The following is a 24,642-nucleotide window of genomic DNA, read 5'->3' on the forward strand; positions in this document are numbered from 1 at the left end:
TTTTATTATTGAGTTGTAAGAGCTCTGTATATCTTCTGGTCACTAATTCTTTATTGGATACATGATCTGCATTTATTTTCTCCTATATTTGGTTTTATTTTCATTTTCATAGTGCCCTTTGAAACACAAAGATTTTAAATTTTAGTTAAGTTTAGCTTATTTTCTCTTTGGTTGCTTGTGTTTTCAGGTTGCCTTGCCAAATCCAAGGCCGTAAAGATTTCCTTCTGTGTTTTCCTCTAAGAGTTGTATAGTTTTACTATATTGTTTTTCTTCATATATTTTTTAGGGTAGTCAAGTGCTATTTTTTTTTTTGATTTCTTAATCAACATATGACTTCAACAGTGAGATCTGTAAAATATTTATCATTTGTTTTTATGTGCTACTTCTAGAAAACTCACAGGAATTTATGAAATCTACTTTCAATGATACTTCAGTGAATAAATGTTTTAAATGATTAGTATCAAAATAAAAATATCAACATCTTCATATTATAAACTTTATTTACTTTTCACTATAAAGCCTACAGACCTTACACAAAGGGCTGAGGGTCTTGTAGTGCTTTACTCACTCCTGGCCCAAGTTTAGAAACACTTTTCTAGTGGATAAGGTCACTTGATTGATCATCAGGAGAACAGAATTTCAATTCTGAGGTCGACACAACCTCTTTTACCCAGGTACTGCTGTTTGCTACTCTGATTTCTATATTTGTACAAATTAAAAGTGCTGCATAGTTATTTTATGTGAGTATACCATAAAGATAGAAATAATCTGTGTATAAACATGTCCTTTGAACTGTCAGTCAAAAACCGTTTATCCCATTACTCTTACAGTAGCTTACCTTTTTAGTATGGCTTTGGATAAAATTAGCAAAGACATTTTTATAGATGCTGAAATTTAAACTATGATTCCCTAGGTATGGTTTTGAAATTTTTCAGGAGAAACCTTAGAAGTAAGATAATTATTACTAAACACATCAATCCTAGCACTTCTATAAGAAGCCTCTCATTTGGCCACTCTGCTAATAATTTCAAATAAAACATTTTAAAGCAATATAACTTATTTTGTAAATCAGCTTATAAACAGCACCGAATTTCTCTCAGCCTTAGCAAGAGAGAAATGGTGCTTCCCTATAACACATTTTATTCAATGAAAGGATATGAGGAAAACACACACTGTTGCCTATGTTTGAAGACAATTTGCCTTAATTATTTATGTGGCAAAATATATTTGGTATTGTCTAGACAGAATTATAATAAATATAACAGTTTAAAGAAGACAAGACATAAACTTCAAACCAGATGTGTGGATATAATTCTGATGGGTGCTTTCATTTAATCATAGTCTCAATTAAGACACTGCTGCTTTGAGGATTAAGTGTCCCTAACTATAATAATGACAGCTTTTCAAATGTTAATTATTATTTTTTAGAGTTTTCGGGAATATTAAAAGTGGACTTCAGACTCTGGTAGCATAACTACAGAAAGTGCTTATTTTCAAGTCTCCTATTTCCCTACATGAAGGATAAAAGTGGTCTGATTAAGTGGCCCTGACTCCCCTCTCGCTGTCTCCCTGTCCCCCTCCTTCCCACCATTGAAAGGACTATTTACTGTAAAGGTCTAAAAGCATTCATTTGAAAATGGTTTGTTCTTTGTACTTAATGAGGTATTGTAATTGTGTATATTCTTAAGCTAATTTTAACATGAGGCTTCTTTTGAAAAGCATGTGATGCAAAATTTGACATGCATGAGTATATCTCAGGCCAGATATGCATGTGACAGTTTGAAGCACGCATCATGTGTCATTGTTGGTAAAGTCTGGCAGCATATCCTGTGTAAACCCCTATTTTCTTTTTCTTTGTGCCCCATATTTATTCTGATTAACAAGACTTCAAAGGGAACAACTGATGGTTGAATATCAATTACTTTTTATTCTCTATGTTTTGGGTTCTGTAAGGACTAAATAGCATTACTTTTCTTTGGCTCCACATTTAACTGTGGTTTTAAAGAGAGGAATGAAGGGAATTAATCACTGTTAAACACCTGTTGCACTAGGTGTTTTGTATATCTCATGTAATTGTTACAGCAGTCATTCAAATATGTATATTATTCCTGTTTTTCAGATTTAGAAACATACTTCCAAGACTGATGTAATTTGCCATAGGTTTCCAGTCAGTTGTGTTGTGAGTTAGAATTCCAACCAAACCCTTGCTAACTCCACTGCATTTGACGTTCGACACTTCACATGCTAAATTTGTAGCCCATTTTTCTCCCCTTATCCACTAACGTGACAGGTACCATTGTATTTCATCTGCCTCTGTGTGCGTTAGTGGGAAGAGGGCTTATGAAAGGGAAGGATTGTTTCTGTACTCTGCCTGAAATGTCCTTATCTTTTTCAGTTTTAAGAAAAAATACTCTATTTCAAGATGAAAGCTTGAAGACCTATGTTTTCTACTTCGTTTTCATCTTCTTTGGAAACCCCCTACAATTTCACTTTAGTACATTTCATTCTACCACACTTAGCATATTGTACTTTGTACTTATTGATATGTCTTCCACTCTTATAAAATGAAATTATGTCACCAATTATAGCAAAAACTTTTGTTTTTGCTCTAGCCGCCAAGTTTATGCTGGGTTTACATTTTCTCATAGCACTTTGTACATATTTCTGTTATCACTTATACATATATCGGTAACACTGTGTTACAATTAAAGTTCCGTAGATGTTTAATGAGTGATGATTTCTGATAGGTTTGCCCCTGCCCTCTGGTTGTTAGAGATCCTGGACCTGTGTACTACTGTTGGGATAGTTCTTTTATGTTTGTTTTGTTTTGTTATGGCTGGATTCTTTACTGTCTGAGTCTGGGTTATGTGGGGGGAGGAATCCGGCAACCATGAGGATTGTGCCTGGTTGCTAAGATGACTGGGCTTGACTGGAATAGGCAAGAATTTATCCAAAGCATATGAAATCAGCCTTACTCTCTCAAAATAGGAAGTAGGAAGTGAATCTAAGAAGTAAAGTCAGAGATGAGAACTGACAAGGGGCTGAGGTGGAATCACAGTCAGGAAAAGAAGATGTGATCAGAAATTGGGAGATTTGTCAACTGGCTAGAAAGCAGAATTTGAAAGGATGTAGGGTAAGTGGTTCTGGATGGAGGCTGTGAGCACTCACTGGGGGTGGGACTAATTTTTGAGTTGCTAGATTAAAGTTGCTACTCAGGGCTGGTCAGAGATTTTTGTGATCGCAGAAGCTCTGCTCATTTTCTCCTGAATGCCTTTTATAACTGCCTGATATAGTAAAAGAGATGAGTTAAAGTAAGAATAAATGAATGAAACATATCTATCTGCAGATCACACAGTTTATCCATATCCCTTTGTATCCACTCCATCCATCTTCTTCGTCACCGTGCAAATTCATATCCTCAGAAAAGTGGATTTTGATCATATTTCAGATCAAAATCCTGAACCTGGATACTACTACTGGGATGATTCTGTCCCAGCTATTCTAACAAATGGGGTCCATTTAATCATCAAGTACTACCTGATGTATCAGTAAGAACCCACCCCCCACCCCACCCCGGCCTTTTAGTTAACGGCATTTATAAGTTTCACAAACAAGTGAATCATCCTGCGTCTATTGGGTGTCTTTTTTAATTGTATGCTTTCTGAATTTTTATGTTTTTGTCTTTCATAGCTTTTAATTGCTTCCTTTCAGTGAATAGAATCTCCTTTTACTATGGATATGACTCTTCCCCTTCTTTACAGTCACTGACTCCATGGTCATTGAATCAGATGTGTATCCTTCCAGCTGTAACTTGCCATTTTTAACAAACCAACATTTCTAACTCATATTGATATACTATATGTGATTCAAACAGAAAAATAAGCCCTAATGTTATGTAGTAACAGGGAGACAACAAGAGTAATATGTCTTCTTATCATAATCCCTGTTTTATATTACAACTGAATATAAAATACATGTATTTAATAAATTTCTGTTGCATGTCAAGTCACATTTAATAACAGAATAGCGCTTATTGAGCAATTAGTGTGCATTAGGCATTCTTCATGGGAAAAAGATGGGGAAACAGTGGAAACAGTGTCAGACTTTATTTTTGGGGGCTCCAAAATCAGTGCAGATGGTGATTGTGGCCATGAAATTAGAAGACACTTACTCCTTGGAAGGAAAGTTATGACCAACCTAGATAGCGTATTCAAAAGCAGAGACATTACTTTGCCAACAAAGGTCCGTCTAGTCAAGGCTATGGTTTTCCAGTAGTCATGTATGGATGTGAGAGTTGGACTGTGAAGAAAGCTGAGTGCCAAAGAATTGAGGCTTTTGAAGTGTGGTGTTGGAGAAGACTCTTGAGAATCCCTTGGACTGCAAGGAGATCCAACCAGTCCATTCTAAAGGAGGTGAGTCCTGGGTGTCCATTGGAAGCACTGATGCTAAAGCTGAAACTCCAATACTTTGGCCACCTCATGCGAAGAGTTGACTCACTGGAAAAGACTCTGATGCTGGGAGGGATTGGGGGCAGGAGGAAAAGAGGACGACAGAGGATGAGGTGGCTGGATGGTCCATCTTGACTCAATGGACATGAGTTTGAGTGTACTCCGGGAGTTGGTGATGGACAGGGAGGCCTGGCGTGCTGCGATTCATGGGGTCACAAAGAGTCAGACACAACTGAGTGACTGAACTAAACTGACCTGAGGCATTCTTCTAAATGCTTTACATGAATTAACATGTATAATCTTCACATGGAGTTGTAACAAACTCCATATTATATAACTGGAATTATATAGTGTGTAATCTGAGATTGGCTTTTTATGTGCAGTGTAATTCCCTTGAGCTCCCTGCAGTTTGTTGCATGTATTATTAATAGGTTTTTGCATTATTATTACTGAGTAGTATTCTGTGGTATGGGCATACCACAAACAGTTTATCCATTCACCTGTTAAATGACACTGGAATTGTACGAACTGTACATTTGTGTAGAGTTTTTCTGAGAACATGAGTCTGCATTTCTCTGGGAGTACTCAGGGGTACAATTGCTGGGTCATATGTTAAATGTGTGTCTAGTCTTGTAAGAAACTGCCTTACTCTTTTCCATAAGAGCTGAACCACTTTACATTTCTACCAGCAATGGTATTAGAGATCTAGTTTCTCCACATGCTCACCAGCATTTGATATTATTACTATATTTTATTTTAGACATTATGGTAGATATGTACTCATGTTGTATTGTGGTTTTAATTTGCATTTCCCTAATGACTAATGACATGTCAAACATCTTTTTATGTGCTTATTTGCCATCTGTATATCCTCTTTGGTGAAATGTCTATTGTTATCTTTTGCTTATTTTCTGATTGAATTCTTTGTGTTTTTTATTGTTGGACTTTTAGAGCTCTTACTTATTCTGGATATAAGAACTTTGTTGGATATGTAGTCTTGTAGATATTCTCTTTCAGTCTTGTCTTTTCACCTTCAGAGCAAAAGTTTTGTTTTGTTTTGTTGATAAAGATCCAATTTATCAATATTTCCTTTCATGGATCTTGCTTTTGGTATTAAGTTCTAGATTAGTTCCAAATTTAGCCCTCAAGTGACTTTGCCTTTTTTACTTTGCTGTATAAAAGCTGAATGTCATGATTCTGGACCTTTTAATAACTAGACAAGTGAATTTAGAGAAAATAGATTAAAAAGAAAGGAAACAAGTTTGCTAAATTGGGATAGTATTAATTCACTACAGCGCTCTAAAACTATTGATCATGGTGATGGTGGTGTGGTGGTTGTAGCGTGTGTTTTAGTGTGTATTTAGATGGGTGTGTATACCATGTGGCTCAGTTGTGTACCATGAGGGCCTCCCTGATAGCACAGTTGGCAAAGAATCCACTGGCAATGCAGGAATTCCTGGTTTGATTCCTGGATTAAGAAGATCCCCGAGAAGGGATAGGCTACCCACTCCAGTATTCTTGGGCTTCCCTTGTGGCTCAGCATGTTGTACTGTGTACATATTTTATTAACTTGAAAACTGTGCAGGGCAGTTATTACCTCCGTTTACTCCAGTGTTCTTGCCTCGAGAATCCCAGGGACGGCGGAGCCTGTTGGGCTGCCGTCTATGGGGTCGCACAGAGTCGGACACGACTGAAGCAACTTAGCAGCAGCAGCAGCATACTCATGCGTGTTTTCAAACTAGATTCACTAAAATTGTATAAACTTAACTTAAAATTTTTTACAAATTTGATTCGTGCTGCTTCTGTTCAGTTTATCTCCAAGGTAAATCAACAGCATAACTTTTGCACGTAAGGGAGAATTATTATTACAGTGGTGAAAGTGCCTGAGTAGAGAAAGGCTGAGGCACAGCCAGCCAATAGCACTCCAGGTTTATCATTTGATGTTTTAAGAAAGGACTAACATAACAGTTGAAAAACTTAACAGGGGCCGTTTCAAAGATGACTTTACCAAGTCATTTCTCATGAGAAAGTAATTCTGTTTCTTGGAAGTCCCTAAAATAGTTTGCAGATTTACAGATATATGGCTAGATTAAGTGTTGTGGTGTAGTTCTATTATAGTGGCTTTCTTATCTATCAGACAAGGATTCAGATTACTGTGGATATTGTCTGGTTTCATGTATACTAAATCAAAGTTTAAAGAATTCATGTTCATGGAGTTTTCGTATTTTAAAAATACTTGCTGTATTCAAAATGAAGATAGCTTTTAAATATATCCTAGCATAATTTAGTCTTTGCTGAACTCGAATTTAGGTTTAATGAGATCTTTAAGAAATTTGCATGAATTTACCCTCCATTCCCATTGCCCTTCAGAACCTCTGTACCGTACTTGACATAATCTGTCTGTGGCCAGCTTCTGTTTTCAAGATAAATAGCTCTCAAAGTTGAGTGTTTTCTAAGAATGAGAATATAAGCTTTTAAAGGCACTTGAACAAAATTTAAACAAAAAATTATTTGTTAGATTTTTTTGTTTGGGGTATTTTTAGGTCTTTGTCTTTTAATAAGGTTTTTGTTATATGAGAAACAGAAATTTACTTTGATGAAAGTTTTCTTGGTTATAGTCTATAGGATTTACTTGGAGTATATGTTAATAGTTCTGGAACTTCATCCTTCCCCCAAGCAAATAATATTATAAAGACTGTTGAAGTTATACCTTTATTATAACTGCTCCATTTTGGGAAAGAGTTGAAAAAAAGAGAAGTACAGAGAAATTGCAGGCCATTTTTTCTAGGAATGTGAATAGAGGAGAATTGCTGTTTTTTTAATACGTAGCTAAGACTACTTGGCCTTTTCTGTTTAGCATATTGTTTTCAAATTACTATAATGTATATTAGTATAGCTAAGCCACCTCATAATTCTGTCACTCAGTAAGGAGCAAGTGAATCTTGAAAAGATTTGACTTTGCTGAAAACCTTAGTATTATCAGACCAGAGTATGGATGATACATTCTAACAGTTTTTGTATTGTGGGTGCAGTCCTGCCCCTCCTTTTCTCCTTCAAGTCCCAGTTGTCATCGCATAGGCTTGCATCATTCAGACAGCCTCTCACCGGTCATCCTGATGTTACCTCTTCCCCAAGTCATTGTACACAATGCTGCTTTCCATTAGCCTTCAGAAAAAAGCCTCTTTCATCACGTCACTTCCTCTGCTAAAAAGCCTCTTCATTGCCTGGAAGATAGAAAGCCCTAAGTGGGTGGTGGCTACTTGAAATGATTACGGCTGTCCCCTATTCATTTCTTTCTTCTCTGAACTCCTCAAACCTGTATCATCTTCACATAGTGAATCCTTGATTGTTCACAATAATCTCAGTTTCACCTGTGGGAAAAGTATGAGCTTCCTAAATTGAAGGGTATCAATCACACTTAAAAAAAAATTTTTTTTTAGTAGGGTATAATTGACCTACAGTTTTCTGTTAGTTTCCTACAGTAAAGTGAATCACTTATACATATACATAAATCCACTGTTTTTTAGATTCTTTTCCTATATAGGCCATTATCGCGTATTGAGTAGAGTTCCCGGTTCAGTTATACTTCTAAAAAATGAAGGGTTCATTAGTGAAGTGAATTGCATTATATTTAATGCATATTTATTAAATTTTAGTTTTTCTCATGCTTTCCATATACGTTCAACTGTATTATTTTGATATTTATTATGTATTCACTGAACACACAGTATAAAGCCAGGAGTAGTCACATACTTGCACCACATTTAGCTTTTCTTACATTTTATTTCATGTCTATACTTAAAATCAGGTTTTCTTCTTCTTCTTTTTTTTTTTTTTTAACCAAATCTGGTTAAAGTTATCTTGAAGAAGTTGAGATGTGCCTCTGTGATATAAAAATAAACAAGACAAAAAAAAAGTTACCTTTAATGGGTAGGTATTTGAAATTATTTTCTTATAAAATATAAGGTATTATTCTGTTCCTGTAGATTTTCATGATTTTTCATTCCAAGAAGCTTAAAACAAAAACTTAGCATCTTTAAAATGAAAAGACAGTTAAGAGTTATGATGAGTGTTATTCTCTTTATTATTTGTTCAGTACTTGGCACAGGTCTCCTGTTATTCCTAGAACAGACTTCAGAGATGGGGAATGTCCCAAATTTCCAAAGACACTGGGTGCGAGATCATAGAACTCATAACGACAGTGCTGTTACTCACAGATGGGCTGACTCCAGAGCCTCTGCGCTCTGTCCCAGGAAGGCTTCCATCATCGTTGCTGTGCTTCTAGAGAGGGAGTTTGAGAAAATTAAACGCAATTTTTTGAAGGAGTAAGATGTTGAAGTTGTTACCAGTCAGTTATGACAGTGCTAATAATAACAATTATCAGAGGAAATGTACCTATTATTTTGAAATTTTTGAACCTATAGAAAAGTTTTAAAATAGTAAAACAACTAAGACCATATAAGACCCTTCACCTGGATTCACCGTAATTAGCATTTTTCACATTTGTTGTCTCTTTCTCTATACACATGCTCTCTCTCCCCTCCCCTAACCATTTGATTGTAGGTTTCAGACATCATGGTACCTAATTCCTGAACACCTGATCATGAGTTTCCTAACAGTAAGGATATTGTCCTTATAAACACTACCACACCTAAGAAATTTATCATTAATCTAATATTATCTAATGTTCATCTGGTATTTCCCCAGTTATTTCAAAAATGTCTTTTATAACTGATCTTTTTAAATTCCTTTCTTCAATCCAGTATTCACTCAAAGTTTATATTTTGTATTTAGTTGTGATATCTTGTCAGTCCCTTTTAATCTTTTTTTTTGCTGCCTCTGACTATTTTTAAGTGTCCAGGTCAGCTGTGTTTAAAGTGCTGCATGTTCTGAATTTGCCTTATTGCCTCCTGTGGTTAGATTTCTTGGGTTTGTGTTAAGCATTTTTAGCCATAATACCACATGTGTGATGTTGTAGGCTTCTGATTACACTGAATCTGTATCAGAAGGCATCTCATGCCACCTTTAAATTTCTAATGTATTCATTCATAGCTTGTAGCAATAGAGACTTAATTGTTTGGACCCTTTTTTTGATTTCTCAAATAGACAACAACTGAACGGCCTTTCATTCAGAAGCTTTTTCGACCTGTGTCTACAGATGGACAGTTGCATACCCTAGGAGATCTCCTCAAAGAAGTCTGTCCTTCTGCAGTTGCTCCTGAAGGTAATATAATTGACAACATTAAAACATTTCTTTCTTTCCTCTTTGTTACTGAAGTAACGTAAGAATTCTATATTTATAAATAACATTTATTAGTTACTTCAGTAAAATATTTTCATTATCTTGTAAGGAAAAATATTTTGAAACAGAAGTGCTTAATACTCAACTATTTCATAAGTTATTGATACTAACAGAATAAGAAACTCATTCTCTTTAGCAAACCGAAATATGGTTTTGAAGTCACCCCCGTTATATTTTGGGGCCCTGTGTTTTTCATTTGTGAATTCAGTTCTGGTAAACGTTGTATTTTTAATCTTGCGTTGTGTTTCATCATTCTAAAGAAATAAGAGAGGTTTTTTAAAAACAGTCTTACATTTGGTTGATATTTTAAAGTTCAAAATATTGAGTAATGGGTACATATTTTATTTGAAGTTTTTGCTGCTCTTTAATGTTTTACTGAACATTATTCTCTTAGGATTTAACATTTCACAAGGCTAGTCAAAAACTTGTCCTATTTTATAGTCCTTATTTTGTAACTTAGGTTAAAATTGTTTTCCTGTAAGCAGAGAAAAAATGGAAAAATCGCTTAATTGCAGCATAAGAAACACAAGGAAAATGCGGAAAACTAGGGGGAAAAAGGTGTAAACCCCTAACTCATAGAGACTACTATTGATACACACATGCAGATATATACTTGAATATTTGAGAGGGTGTATGTGCATAAATTCACATGTCCTCCTTTTTTCACCTGATAGTTCTTAAAAATTCTCTAAAGCCATTTTTTAAAATGCCATGGCCCTTGCTAACTATGTACCATAATTTGACCATCACCCTATCACTGAGTGACTTGTCTTATTGTTGGTTACTGTGCTGTAGGAGAAATTTCAGTGGCATATTGGTGTGTTTGTTAATATGTTGCCTAGACTTGTATATGTTATATAGAAAAACATTAAAAACTTACCACTTTAAATCTTTTATGGTAAGAGGTAAGGCATTAATAAATGCAAAGGGAAATACTTCAGTAGGTCATGCTGTTTCTTATTAATATATCCTACGTTGGGATGATGGCAGTATTATTTACATGACTTGTAACCATATCACATAGTTCAAGAAGCATTTAGTATCTATGGAAATGGTTTGCCTACTCAGAATTAGAAGTAATAGGATTGGGAGGAATATTGACATTCCAACCTAAAAGACTAAACAAAGAATATAGAGCTCAGAATATGTGCCGTTGGGCCTGTTAATCAAATATGCTTCCTTTTCCTGGTATTTCTATGTGTATCTAGCACTTTGAAAATACACAAAGGCTCAATAGGAGGGAAGAAGAGGGACTTCTAAATACCACCAGAGCCAGTTCCAGAAGGGACTGATAAAAAAGATCATTGACCACTACCCAAAGCTATGAAAATGGAGTAAGTTTCTCTGGCAATCTAGTGGTTAAGACTGCGCTTCCACTGCAGGGGGCGTGGGTTCAGACCCTGGTCAAGGAACTAAGGTCTTACAGGCCATGCGGTGCAACCAAAAAGCAGCATGTTTCATGTGTATGTATGTATGAAATACATGTGTATATTTATAAATAGAAAAAGAGTTTATAAGGCCTTTACTATGTCATTTGTCAGCTTCCCTGGTAGCTCAGCTGGTAAAGAATCCACCTGTAATGCAGGAGATCCTGCTTTGATCCCTGGGTCGGGAAGATCCTCTGGAGAAGGGATAGGTTACCCACTCCAGTATTCTTGGGCTTCCCTCGTGACTCAGGCAGTAAAGAATCCACCTGCAACGTGGGTGACCTGGGTTTGATCCCTGGGTTGGGAAGATCCCCTGGAGGAGGGCATGGCACCCCACTCCAGTATTCTTGCCTGGGGAATCCCCAAGGACAGAGAAGCCTGGCAGGCTGCAGTCGATGGGGTCACAAAGAGTCAGACACGACTGAGCAACTAGGCACAGAAGAATACTATACTAGGCAAAGTTTCTGTTACTGTCATACACATCCTCATATCTCTAATGCTAGGTAAGTGTTTACTCAGTATTTCAATTCCTGAATTCTTTGTGTCATTACTTGAAACATTATGATCTTTGAATCATGACATAATTAACAGTAAGTTGATTGTAATACTATCTTAGAATCCTAATCTATCTTTATTGCTACCTAGTTTTCATTTTCAGTAAGAACTTGCATTAAGTAATTGTTCTGTCATTCAGTGATTTTTATTTAATTTATAAGCCATCACTACAATCTAGTTTTAGAATACTTCTATCACCTCAAAAGTTCCCGTGTGTGTCTGTAGCTAATTTCTGCTCCTGCTGCCGATTATAGACAACTGTTGATCAGCTTTCTCTCTAGAATCCACTTCCTTCGGATATTTCGCATAAGGGAGTTACACAAAATTGCAATTGTTTTTCTCTTTTATTTGATGTTTTTGGGTTTCATTCATATTGTATAAATTACTAGTTTGTTCCTTTTTATTGCTGAAGAGTGTTCCAGTTGGATGACACATTTTGTTTATTCACCAGTTGATAGACGTTTGAGTTTCCACCTTTTCACTTTTATGAATAATGCTGCTCTAAACATCCATATACAGGCGTATATTTTCATTTTCTTGAGTAGATCCTTAGGAGTGAAATGGCTGGGTTTTATGGTAGGTTTATGGCTAATTTTTTAAGAAACTGCTAAACTTTTCCAAAGTGGCTGCATCATCTTACAGTTCTGCCCACAGTGAATGGGGATTCCAGTTTCTTCACATTCTCACCATTGTACATATTTTTCTTGTCTTATTATAGCCATCCTAGTGTTTGTTGTATAGTGGTAGCTCATGTTTTTTAAAATTTCCCTAATGACTGTTGATGTTGAGTATTTTCATGTGCTTATTGTTATTCATGGATATAGTTGATGAAATGTTTCGTGTAAATACTTTTCTTAATTTTCATTGTATCTTATTACTGAGTTCTGAGAGTTATTTTAGATATTCTGCCTGTTAAGTCTTTTACCAGACATGATTTGTGATTATTTTCTCCTAGTCTGGGACTTAATCTTTTCATTTTCTTTTGAAGAGTAAAAAATATTTTATTTTGATGAAATCCTATTAAGGTTTTTTACATATTGTGTTCAGTTAAATCATCAAAATTTTTTTCTAGTAGATGATACATTTATATAGTTCCAAAATCCAAAAGTATATAAAAGAATTTAGTGAAAAGCCTCTATCTCAGCTCCTATACATAAAACCCTGACTCAGTTCCCCTCTCCAGGGACACAGTCAGTGTTGCCATCTTCCTGTAAATCCTCACAGGGATAGTTAAAGTTTTTATTTGTTGAACTCAAGTTGTAGAAATTTAGACTGGGATAGTCCCAGTAACTTTAGGAATAATCTTAGCATTGCAGTTCGTTTTCTCCATACTATAAGAGTGTATGTGTGTTTTAATCTATTTATTGTCAGTTTTGCCAAATTCTTAAAGATTTGGGCATATAGACTAGTTTTCCCATTTGAAGTTAAGAGATTAATCATTTTTATTGCTGACAGAGATGGGATCCATAGGCTGCCCCCACTGCAAGCATTTGCCTTCAGTTATTCACTTCTCTGCACTATATTTTTCTCTCGTTTTGAGTACTTTATAGTATTTTAATTAAAAAATGCTTTTATCAATTAAGAGTAAATTGAAATCACACCAGTCAGAATGGCCATCCCCCGAAAGTCTACAAACAATAAATACTGGAGAGGGTGTGCATAAAAGGGAACCCTTTTGCACTGTTGGGGGGAATGTAAATTCATATAGCCACTATGGAAGGCAGTATGGAAATTCCTTTAAAAACTAGGAATAAAACCACCAGATGACCCAGCAATCCCACTAGTAGGCATATACCCTGAGGAACTCAAAATTGAAAAAGACACATGTACCCCAGTGTTCACTGAAGCACTATTTATGATAGCTAGAACATGGAAGCAACCTAGATGGCCATCGACAGATGAGTGGATAGAGAAGCTGTGGTACATTTATACGATGGAACATTACTCAACCGTAAAAAGGAATGCATTTCAGTGAGTTCTGATGCGGTGGATGAACCTAGAGCCTGTTATATGGAGTGAAGTAAGTCAGAAAGAGAAAAACAAATGTTGTATACTAGCCATATATATGGATTCTAGAAAGATGGTACTGATGAAATTATTTGCAGGACAGCAGTGGAAACACAGACATAGAGAACAGACTTATAGCCACAGGGGTGGGGGAGGAAGGAGAGGGTGGGATGTATGGAGAAAGTAACATGCAGACTTACATTCAGTTCAGTTCAGTTGCTTAGTCGTGTCCGACTCTTTGCGACCCCGTGAACCACAGCACGCCAGGCCTCCCTGTCCATCACCAACTCCCAGAGTCCACCCAGACCCATGGCCATTGAGTCCGTGATGCCATCCAGCCATCTCATCCTCTGTTGTCCCCTTCTCCTCCTGCCCCCAGTCCCTCCCAGCATCAGGGTCTTTTCCAGTGAGTCAGCTCTTCGCATGAGGTGGCCAAAGTACTGAAGTTTCAACTTCAACATCAGTCCTTCCAATGAACACCCAGGACTTATCTCCTTTAAGATGGACTGGTTGGATCTATTGCAGTCCAAGGGACTCTCAAGAGTCTTCTCCAACACCACAGTTCAAAAGCATCAATTCCTCGGTGCTCAGCTTTCTTCACAATCCAACTCTCACATTCATACATGACTACTGGAAAACCATAGCCTTGACTAGACGGACCTTTGTTGGCAAAGTAATGTCTCTGCTTTTGAATATGCCATCTAGGTTGGTCATAACTTTCCTTCCAAGGAGTAAGCGTCTTTTAATTTCATGGCTGCAGTCATCATCTGCGGTGATTTTGGAGCCCAGAAAAATAAAGTCAGCCACTGTTTCCCCATCTATTTGCCATGAAGTGATGGGACCAGATGCCTTACATTACCATATGTAAAATAGATAGCCAGTGGGAATTTGCTGTATGACTTAGGGAACTCAAACTCGGCCTCTGTAACAACCTAGAGGGATGGGATGGGGAGCGAGATGGGAAGGAGATTCAAGAGGGAGGGGATATATGTATACCTATGGCTGATTCGTGTTGATGTTTGGCAGAAACAACACAATTCTGTAAAGCAATTATCCTTCAATTAAAAAATAAATTTAAAATTGTTGAAAAAATGAAATTTAAGCTAAAGCTTAGTATTGAAATGGCTATCTTGTTGTACTTTCCTTAAATTTTTTTGACAATCTACTTTCCAAAACACTGTGTCATGTAAATATATTTCTTTATAAGATCTTTGACATTGAGTGAGAACATCACAATGAGACTCAAAATCTTAAAGCTGTTGTACTGTAAGGTTCACAATGGACAGCACAGTTATCAACAAATCCACAGGAAGATGAAAGAAGCTTAATGGAGGGAGAGCAGGAGAAATTGGTTGGATGTTAATTTTGTATTTGACATCTTTAAAGAATGGTGTAAATGTTGGAACTTAAAGTTATTTTAGTTCATTCTCCTAGTTTTTTAGATGATTGGTCCAAGGTTTCTTGGCTGCTTCATTGTAGAACTAGGTTTGGAAGTCAAGTCTCCATCTCCTGGTCCATTGGTTTTTTCACTTTACTGTGCTGCCATTTATTTTCATTTTCACCTTTTCGCTTCTTTGTATACTTTAAAATAACATTCTGAAATCTCTACTTTCTCTTAACCCTTTCTGGTTTGTGTTCAGTACCTAATCTGGCCTACATGCATGGCCTGTGCTCTCTTTTACCGCTGGTATGATCTTAGGGACTTGAGCTTCTGCTGTTGCTGTAGTGTTTCTGTGTATAATTCTGGCTATTCTTTTTGTTTTCTATGAAAAGACATCTGTGACATTCAGCATGTAGATGAAAAGCAGTCATATGCTTTGAGAACACACCTTCATGTTTTTGTTCATTCCCACACCCAGGTCACAGCACAGACAAGTTATTCCATCCCGCACCAGAACGGCACGCACATTTGTGAGGCTTTTTTATTCTTTTAAACACTGTTCTCTCCTGAATTTCTAACGTGCCCTACCTGCCCATCCATTCTTAAGGAATACACAAGATGACCCCCCCCCCCCACTTTTTTTTAAAGAGAGGGCAATGAGGTAGACACTCACAACTTTAATCCACAAACTTGCCTCTTAGGTGAATATCTTTGTGTGACAGACTTCTTCCCAAACTCTTGCATGCTGTGTCAGTCAGGGGCCATGCACACACTTCACTAAAATGCTATAAGTAGTGCCTCTACTTTTGAGGTCCTCTTGATGGCACCTTTCATGCCAGGAGGAGGCCATCTTTCTCACACCAGTATCTTATCTTTGGAGAAACTTTTATTTGCCTCTTCCATTTGTCGCCTTTTTGGAAAATAACTGTCATTTCAGGATCTATGGGAAGTATTCAAAACATCAAGTCGTTCTTTCAGTAAAGAACTGTTTACTGTCTGGTTTAGCACACCTGTAATATTGTCAGCCATGAAGCATTTTCAAACACCTGCACCCAACTTAAGTTGAAAGCGAAAGACTGTAAGATTGGGTGTGTGTGGATAAGAACTCGCTGTCATCACATGATTAAAAGAGAAAGTGCTTCATAAAAGTTATGTGGCACCATTGTCTATTGCTCCTTATGACAAGTGATTCATGCATGAAGGAATTTTGCCTTGTTTCATCATATGAAGGTAGAATGTACTAATACCCATGAAGACATACTTTGGGTCTTTTTTCTTACAATTAATGATGAGGTGATTTATGTGATTCTTTTTTTGTTGTTTCTCAAGTGGCTTGAGAAGTTAGCCAGGGTAACAGGAAATAACCAAAGGTAAACTCAGGTAAATTTTTTCTGTGATGTCAGCAATAGTTAAAATGACTCAGAAAGCTAAGCTTCTGTAGCAGGCTTGAAGCGAAGTATTTCTTTGTCCATTAGAAACAATATAACCAAAATTTTTTTTTTAATCTAAAAATCCTAACTTGTGTTCTTTTAAGAACACAAAAAACTAATAGGCTTTGCCCAAACATACCTTACTTCCCAGTTATCTAATGTAATGCATAAAAACCTAGTAAGTTAGGATTATGAAAATAAAAGTGTCCATTCTTGCTTTGTTGTTGTTGTATTTTTTATTTATTTATTTTTTATTGAAGGATAATTGCTTTACAGTATTCTATTGGTTTCTACTAAACATCGACATGAATCAGTCATAGGTTTACCCACGTCCCCTCCCGGTTGAACATCCCTCACCTCCCTCCCCTTCGCACCTCTTTAGGTTGTTACGGAGCCCTGGTTTGAGCTTCTTGAGTCTTACAGCAAATTTTCTTTGGCTGTCTGTTTTAGTCCTCTGTAGCAGTTGGGCTGTTGTGAGCCTGAATTTGTATTTGACATTGTACAACTGGAGTGTATGTTAAGAGAAGGGCTTACATTTGATGGGAAGTGAGTTCAGGTTCCCAGCATCGCTCTTAGAGCAAGTGCAGTCTTCTTGCCTCTCGCCGCCTTCCATTTCTGCCCTGCTTCCCGGGATTTTATTTACTCTTTGAGCCCCTTCCCAACTTCCATTGAACTTCTGGGTTCACTTTGATGTTGTAGCTTTCATTATTCATCAGGCAATTTCTTCACATCATATTGTCTTCTGACACTGGCGTTACTCAGATGTGTAAGATAGCATCCCTGCTGGAATGGAGATGTGCAAAGGATATTAGGAATATTATCTTATCCATTCTGGAGTGGATAGTAAAGACTGAGCCAGGTCTTAAAAGATGAGCAGAAATTGTTGCAAAGGAGGGACCAGGCCACACGTATCACATGACCACTGAAATAGAATCCTTCGCCCAGGGGCAGGCTGCTGAGGGGTAACATCTACTCTGAAATGCTGATTTAAAACGTCCCTACTTCATTTTGCTGAAAGACTCGCTTTAGTTTTGTACTTCTCTCCTATAAAAGTACAGATTTTTAGTGAGGTCAGAGATGTGGGAGAAAGCGTTGAGGAACTAATCTTTTATTTGCTTGGTTAGGACATTAGAAGATAATTTTAACAACTGAGGCTAGGGTGTCACAATACCCCATCTAGGTCATCTAACTTGAAAATTACACTGTTTTATTTTTGACATGCTTTATGAGAAACCACAGAACAGTTTCTATAAAATTAGGAAAAGATGGGGTATTCATGTTTTTTCTCCTTAGCTCTGTATCATATGATTAGATTATTTATAAAGTGAATTAACTCTTTGTTTGTAAGCACTTTTTTCATACATAAAGCAATTAGAAAAGAGAAACATCCAGGTCTCACAGTATTCATCTGAGGCAGATCCTTCAGTTTGAAGTTTGAACTTCAAATTGGCACTTCTGTCAGCATGATGACATTGACTGCCCAAAGAGGTGGCATTTCAGACTTGCCAGTTCATGCCACAGAGACATGAAACCTTCAGGCTCCATCAGGACGAGGGTTTAGAAGTAAGAATAATAATCATTTTTCAGTTTTGGTAATTGTTTCTATTTTATAGAGTAAGAACCATTAAAAAAAAAAAAGAAAAACCTACTACTAAATGATTTTCTAAATCAGACAGTGTGAAGGTACAAAAGGATACTGGAATGAAAACAGATTTTAAATGAGTGAAAAAAGAATTGCAAGTAAACTGTGGAAGGCCCATTGTAACCTTGCTAAGGTACCATGAGCCTGCCGCGTGGGAATGGTCACTGGACTGCAGTCACAGCCTAACACTCTCTGCTCTTCACTGTTTTCTCTCTCCGGATATAAAGGAAATGATGCACCGTCACACACAATGGTAATACAAGAAGTTCTGCAAGCGTAGCCCTCATTAACAGAGATGTACTATATTTAATTTTGGACAGAAGAAACTTACGAGACTTAAACTTGGTAATTTTCTTGAATTTATCATTATGCCATCAAATTCTAAACTGAATCAGACCCTTTGCCTCATTGTGTCATTCTCCCTGCATGTCTGTGGTTTGTCCCAGTTCGTGGGTACCGTGAACTAATTTTGGTAGTACAAAAGCTGTTAATAACTCAGTCTGTTGACATATGTCTTTTCTAAAATCAAAGAAATAATTAACTGCTTATTTTCATTATTCTCCATTAGCAAAGATAGGATTACTGGGCCTGTCAGGAGAGGCTTCTGATTTCCTTTATCTAGATCCTGAGATGTTAAATGAATTTACCTGACTTTTTCAAAAGTGGGAACGGATTCTTGCACAGTTAACATTACATCTTCAGTACTAGAAAACAAAATTTCTTTAACAAAACAATAGCACATTCAGGAGATTAAAAGCAAGTCATGTCTTTGTTAAAGCAAGTCCTGTGAGACCTTAATCTGACCATACATAAATAGCGTGATTATTGCCTATATTTTAAATAAAACAAGTAGTTCTGAACTATTCTGTAATTCATACCTGACATATATTAATAGGCCCTATTACACCCAACTAGAATTACTGGATCCTTTTATGAAAGCAAATCAAAAACATTTGAGCTATATTTTCAAGGTTGTATTTTGGTTTGGTGGCGGGGGGGTGGGGTTTGAAATGAACAAGTTTAAGTTTGTAACTTATGCCACACTTTTATCTTATTAAGAGGCATTTAATCAGTTTATTTAAATGATCTTAAAGTCACTTAATGCAATGTTCTTTTTATAATAATAGCTGATTTGGGGGGTTTACATTTAAATTTTGGTTTATTACTTCCTCAGAAATACAAAGGTTATAAGCAGGGCAATGAAAGAATTAACATAGACATGTTTTGAAAATCTTATACAATATGTTAAGAATCAAAGCTCTGGCAATATTTTGGACAGACATAATCAACATATATATAAATTTATGCATGGAAAAAGATATGTGATCTATATTAACTGTGATATGTTCATTAAAACCTATACTACTAAGTGAGTATAGATCCGGAAGAAGTTAATGTAAGTATTTTTAAATGGGTTTGTATTTCTCTAATAAACAGCACTTTCCTTCTGTTTGTGATCATAGGATAAAAGCTCTATAAGCTTGTATATGTTCATTTTTACTGCTACGTCATGTAGTGTGCTCTTAAGATTGAGATCTCATTCCCCAGGAAGCATTTCTGTCTAAGATTAATTGCCCTTTTAAAATCAGCGTTTGATGTATTCCTTTGGCTATATCCTGGCTTGGTTTAACCCTCTTTGACCTGACCTCACTGACTATTACCGCTGAGGCTGAGTCAGAATCCTTCAGCATGATGTATGCATTTCAGATTTCAGCCTGTGGTTTTTCATGTCGATGGATTCAATTAGTTGGTGTTTTACTAATGAACGTATCAGAGGTTAAAGAATTTGTCAGACAGAACAAAATTGTTCAGAATAGTGGCAGTTAAAAAGCTCGTCTCTTTGTTTTTCAGAATGATCAAGTATTTTTCAGAAGTCTTACATTTCAGCATCACACACATTCCAAGATAGCAAATTGAGGCATTTTCTGCTGAACTATAAAATATATATGTGAAGCCACAGATCTAAACACAGTGGTTACAATCGCTGGTCTTAAATTTCTGTTACTCCATATTCATAAGTGTGAGCTAAAAAACAAGTTACTAATCTGAAATTTTCTGATTAAAAGCACTTTCCCTTAAAAGATACATCATCCATTTCTCTAGCTTCCTTTAAATTCAGAAGTTTCACATATTTAGTTACACATATTAACAGTAAGAGTGAAACTCATGCATCTTTCTAGAATCTCACATACCCTGTTTTTAAAGACATTTAGGTCATATTCCTTGTTGATAATTGGCTTAAAAGTAATGGCTAAAAACCAGATTTGGATGGGGAAGGCTGTGAGCCGTTGCTAATTTGCTTTGCATGCGTGCTCAGTTGTGTCTGACTGTGACCCTGTGGACTGTAGCCCACCAGGCTTCTTTGTCCATGGAATTTTCCAGGCAAGAATACTGGAGTGGAGTGGGTGGCCATTTCCTTCTCCAGGGGATCTTCCTGACTCAGGGATTGCACCCATGGCTCTTGAATCTCTTGCATTAGCAGGCAGATTCTTTACCACTGTGCCACCTGGGAAGCCCAAGCCATTGCTAACAGAAATCTTTAAAAGGCAGATTCATCACGTACTCAAGTTCTCTAATAATGGTATACTTTAGCTTGTGTAGCAAAGATTTTCGAAGGTTTTTTGTTTTCCCTCCTTGAATTTTTCATCTTTAAAATAAACTGAGAACCATATCTGAAGTTTATTAAGTAACTTTACCATAGTACAGTAGGGCTTATTTGATTTTTCCAGGCTACACTGTGCTTTGCTGAATATACAAGTAGGGAGCATTACTAGATTAATCCAGAGTGCTTAGAGTGCTTAAGGAATTTTTAAAATTTCATTTTGTTGTTTGCATAATGATTGAGTCTTTGGGTTTTTGTTGTTGCCATCTCTTTCTTTTTTTCCTTAACACATTCATAAAATCTGTGCCACACTGCATAATAATGAGGCTGAGTAATGCAGAGTGTATATTAACATGAGGCCACATTCTCACAGCCCTTTGCATGCCAGTGACTTAATTGAATCCACAGTTTTCATATAACTTTTGGTATATCACTCACTTTATTGAATACCTACTGTGTCCCAGCCCTGTGCTAAGTGGTTTATTTGGATATCCCCTTTGATCCTCTATGCAACCCCAGAGATGAGAATTCTTTATCTACACTGTAGGAGGAGGAAACTGGGACTCAGAAGGTTGAGTGATTTGCCTTCGAATTCAAAACCTAGTATATTATGCTGATTTAAACTCAAAAAGAAATATTTTGCTTTTTAGCCATAAAAGACTCATGTACTAGAACTGGAAGACATGTTACCAGTCCTCTGTTTTAGAACAGTGGTCTACAGACTGACCTATGGAGTTGAGTCTGATAATACTTGGGCTTATAAGTAAGATGAGTATAAGAAATGAAATTTTATTGTGATAGTCTCTTTATAGATATATGATCTCTTTAGATTTAACATCTAACTCTTAACGTGAATTTAATTACTATTCTCTCCAAAGAAAATGCTTGTCTCTGACATTTTTTTGTCCTTTTCCTTAATTCACAAACTCAAAGTATTTATGAATGACTGTTCTTATATGTACAACATGTATTAAAAGTTTTTTTAATTGCTCTGTGGAGATTCTATAGAATAACGACATGTATTCTTCAAAATTGTCAAGGTTAGGAAGTGCAAAGAAAGGCCAAGAGCTGTCCAAGTTAAAGGAGAGTATAGAGACCTGAAAATTAAATGCAATGTATGATTCCTGTACCGGATCCTAGACTGGAGAAAAAATAATTAGGATAGTTAATAACTTCTGAAGTGATTACATAATAGTATAGTGTCAGTGTTAATATTTTAATTTTTATAACTGTGCTATGATTATATAAAAGAATATTTTTATTATAAAGTATACACTGAAATAATTAAAGGTAAAGGACTCAGTGTTTCTAATTTATTCTCAAATGATTCAGAAATTAATTATATATACATAAAATGATAAAGCAAATGGGGCAAAATGTAAACAATTGATGACTCTGGGTGAAGAGAAAGTCCTCGTGCTGTTCTTGCAACTTTTCTCTAAGTTTGACATTATATCCAAATACAAAGTTACCCCTCAAAAGTGCCGTGTATGAGAGGATTTCACATAGAACGAGTTCACTTGATTACTGTGTCAAACGTTTGCCTACTTTAAAGCATCAGACTAACGTTTTTAGAAATCTGAGTGGGTGAGATGTGGAGTAACATTTTTCTCCTGAGTCATTTACTTTGTAGTGCTATATTTTTTATTCCCAAGTATTAAATTCTAGATTCCCATTTTGAAACACAAAGATATATTTACCAAAAACATGATTTACTTTAGTAGCAGTATCATCAAGCGTTTCCTTTCTGTTAGGGGAAAAAGAATCTGCTAATTTTTCACTGCTTTGTTTTGCTAGTTCTGATATTGCCAAAATATGCTGTTGTGCTTGTTGTTATTTATGGTAACATGAATTTTGGTGATGGCATATATACATCTTGGCTCATTCAGAAGCATTCTGACTTTTTGTTGTTTTAATAACCAAAGCAGTCTTTCAGTCAAGCTCTTATTCTCCATAGCAGTGGTAGCCACTAGACACTATTTTCAAATTTAACCAGCAGCAAAATGATCTAAGCCCTGAAGACATTTATTGTCAGGCACCATGCTGGGCACGAGCCTGCAGTGATACATAAGAGAGAAACTTTACTTCATAGTTCCAAGCGCACTACTGTCCCATTCCAGTGTTTCTGGTGACAGTTATGTTATCAGAGGAAGTCAGAAAACCAGAAAGATAAATGTACACAGGTGAAGTAGTAGGACAAATGTAGGCCATGTCCAAATTACATATGTAAAATCTTAAGCTGTTGTGTTGAAGGATATGACAGTCCTGGACCACTTCCTTAGTTGTCCATGTTCAGTGATACTTTCATGTTCCAGATTAAAAGTGGTCTCAGTTTAAACCCGAGAATCAGTGCTGCCTATTCAGGTTTCTGATAATGTGATTTGTTGGGTTTGTTTTACAGAGTGAATTGTGCTTATGTTCTCCAGCTTCTGCTGTACCGTTCTTAGACTCCGTGTGTCCTTTTCTGTGACTCCATGTGTGAGTCTTTTCCCTTTCAGACATGCTGTGCGTCTTATTGCATTTGCTCGCACGTTTACGTACTGGTATAGGCACAGTATTCTGGATATTCAGCTCTATTCCATACTATCCAAAGATGACACTGCTTAAGGAAGAACTTTATAGATAAAGAACTTTTACACCACTGCTCTTTCATTTTTTTGACTCAGTGCTAAGTAGGAAGAAGATTCTGAGAATATTAAGATATTTCAAAGAAATATATAATAAGACTATAAAGAGAACTGCACCGGAAATGTTTTTAAATATTCTAAGAAAGATTTAATACAGTAAAACCTTGGCAATCTAGAACTTACAAAGAATGAATCATTCCAGATAGTTGAGGGTTTATCCAATTTGAGTATCAACATTTTAAAATCTTCTCAAAGTACTAATACCGAGCTTTCTTTAGTATTCTGTATATAGCTTAATCGTTTGGTTATAAATGATTCACATCATTATGAAAACCAATCATTGTATTAATACTGTGATCACAACTGTGTAAGTATGTATAGATGCAGCAGAGATCGGTGGACAAATCAAAACAATGAAAGCACTTTTTTTAGGTTAGTAGTATTATAAGCCTTTTCCAGAATTGTTTAAGCTACGACATTTTCTGGGGACGTTCATTCGGTCATCTCTGGGGCTGATGGCATGTTTGTTGGAACTTTAGTTTTGGCATTCTTCTAGCAGTTCTCTGGTGGTTTTTTGTCTTCTCCTTGTCAGTCTGTTGACTGTCACCTCCCAGGACTGTGCTGCCTCTAGCAGGAAGTTTAAATATTTCTTTAAAAGGGTCTCTTGTTTCAGGTGCCAGCCACACCATTATCACCATACATCATCAGCCCATTTTGCCTAGACATTAGAGCACTAGGGATGCAAAAGTCATTTTGAACAGAGAAGAAGGGGGGAAAAGGGGGTATTTCCCTCTCATACAGTTCCATGAATTCCTTGTTTTCCTTGTTGTCTTCTGTGTCCAGGAAGCTGAGAGATTTAGATGTTGCAGGTTGAAGAGACTTAAAGAGACAATCCAAGAATTGTGCTAACAGAGTGATACAGTTTCTTGAAGGTTCTGTGTTTTGTTTTATTTTGTTTTTTTTTCCCCAAAAAAAGTTTGTTTGTTTGTTTTTTACTTTCTGTGTTTTTCTGTAGCAACCAAGCATGCTTCGTTTTCTTTAAAGATTGTCAATGATTTATACCAAAATCATAAAAGACACAAAGCTAATCTTCAATTTTTAACAAAATTTGAACTTAGGAAAAAGTGTGAATTGCAGCAATGTTTTAATTAATGAATGGACATCAACAAAAATCAATCAGATTTCATGATTCCGAAACAGAAATCCCTGAGTCAGACTCCT

The 24,642-nt window shown here is 36.3% G+C and overlaps 1 protein-coding gene across 18 annotated transcripts in view; it reads left to right on the forward strand.

Annotated features, from left to right (window-relative positions):
* ATG5 (autophagy related 5) overlaps positions 1-24,642 on the forward strand; it is a 179,489-nt gene that overhangs the window by 123,494 nt on the left and 31,353 nt on the right. For 17 of the 18 annotated variants that reach the window (XM_042253358.2, XM_060419537.1, XM_060419533.1 and 14 more), the window contains one exon: positions 9,555-9,672. In XM_042253358.2, the coding sequence (XP_042109292.1) occupies positions 9,555-9,672 (118 nt within the window). Of the gene's footprint in view, positions 1-9,554; positions 9,673-18,419; positions 18,538-24,642 lie in introns of all 18 variants that reach the window. The other variant, XR_003590118.3, reaches the window with a different exon arrangement.

The sequence above is a fragment of the Ovis aries genome, chromosome 8 (assembly GCF_016772045.2).
Source record: "Ovis aries strain OAR_USU_Benz2616 breed Rambouillet chromosome 8, ARS-UI_Ramb_v3.0, whole genome shotgun sequence".
NCBI lineage: Eukaryota > Metazoa > Chordata > Mammalia > Artiodactyla > Bovidae > Ovis > Ovis aries.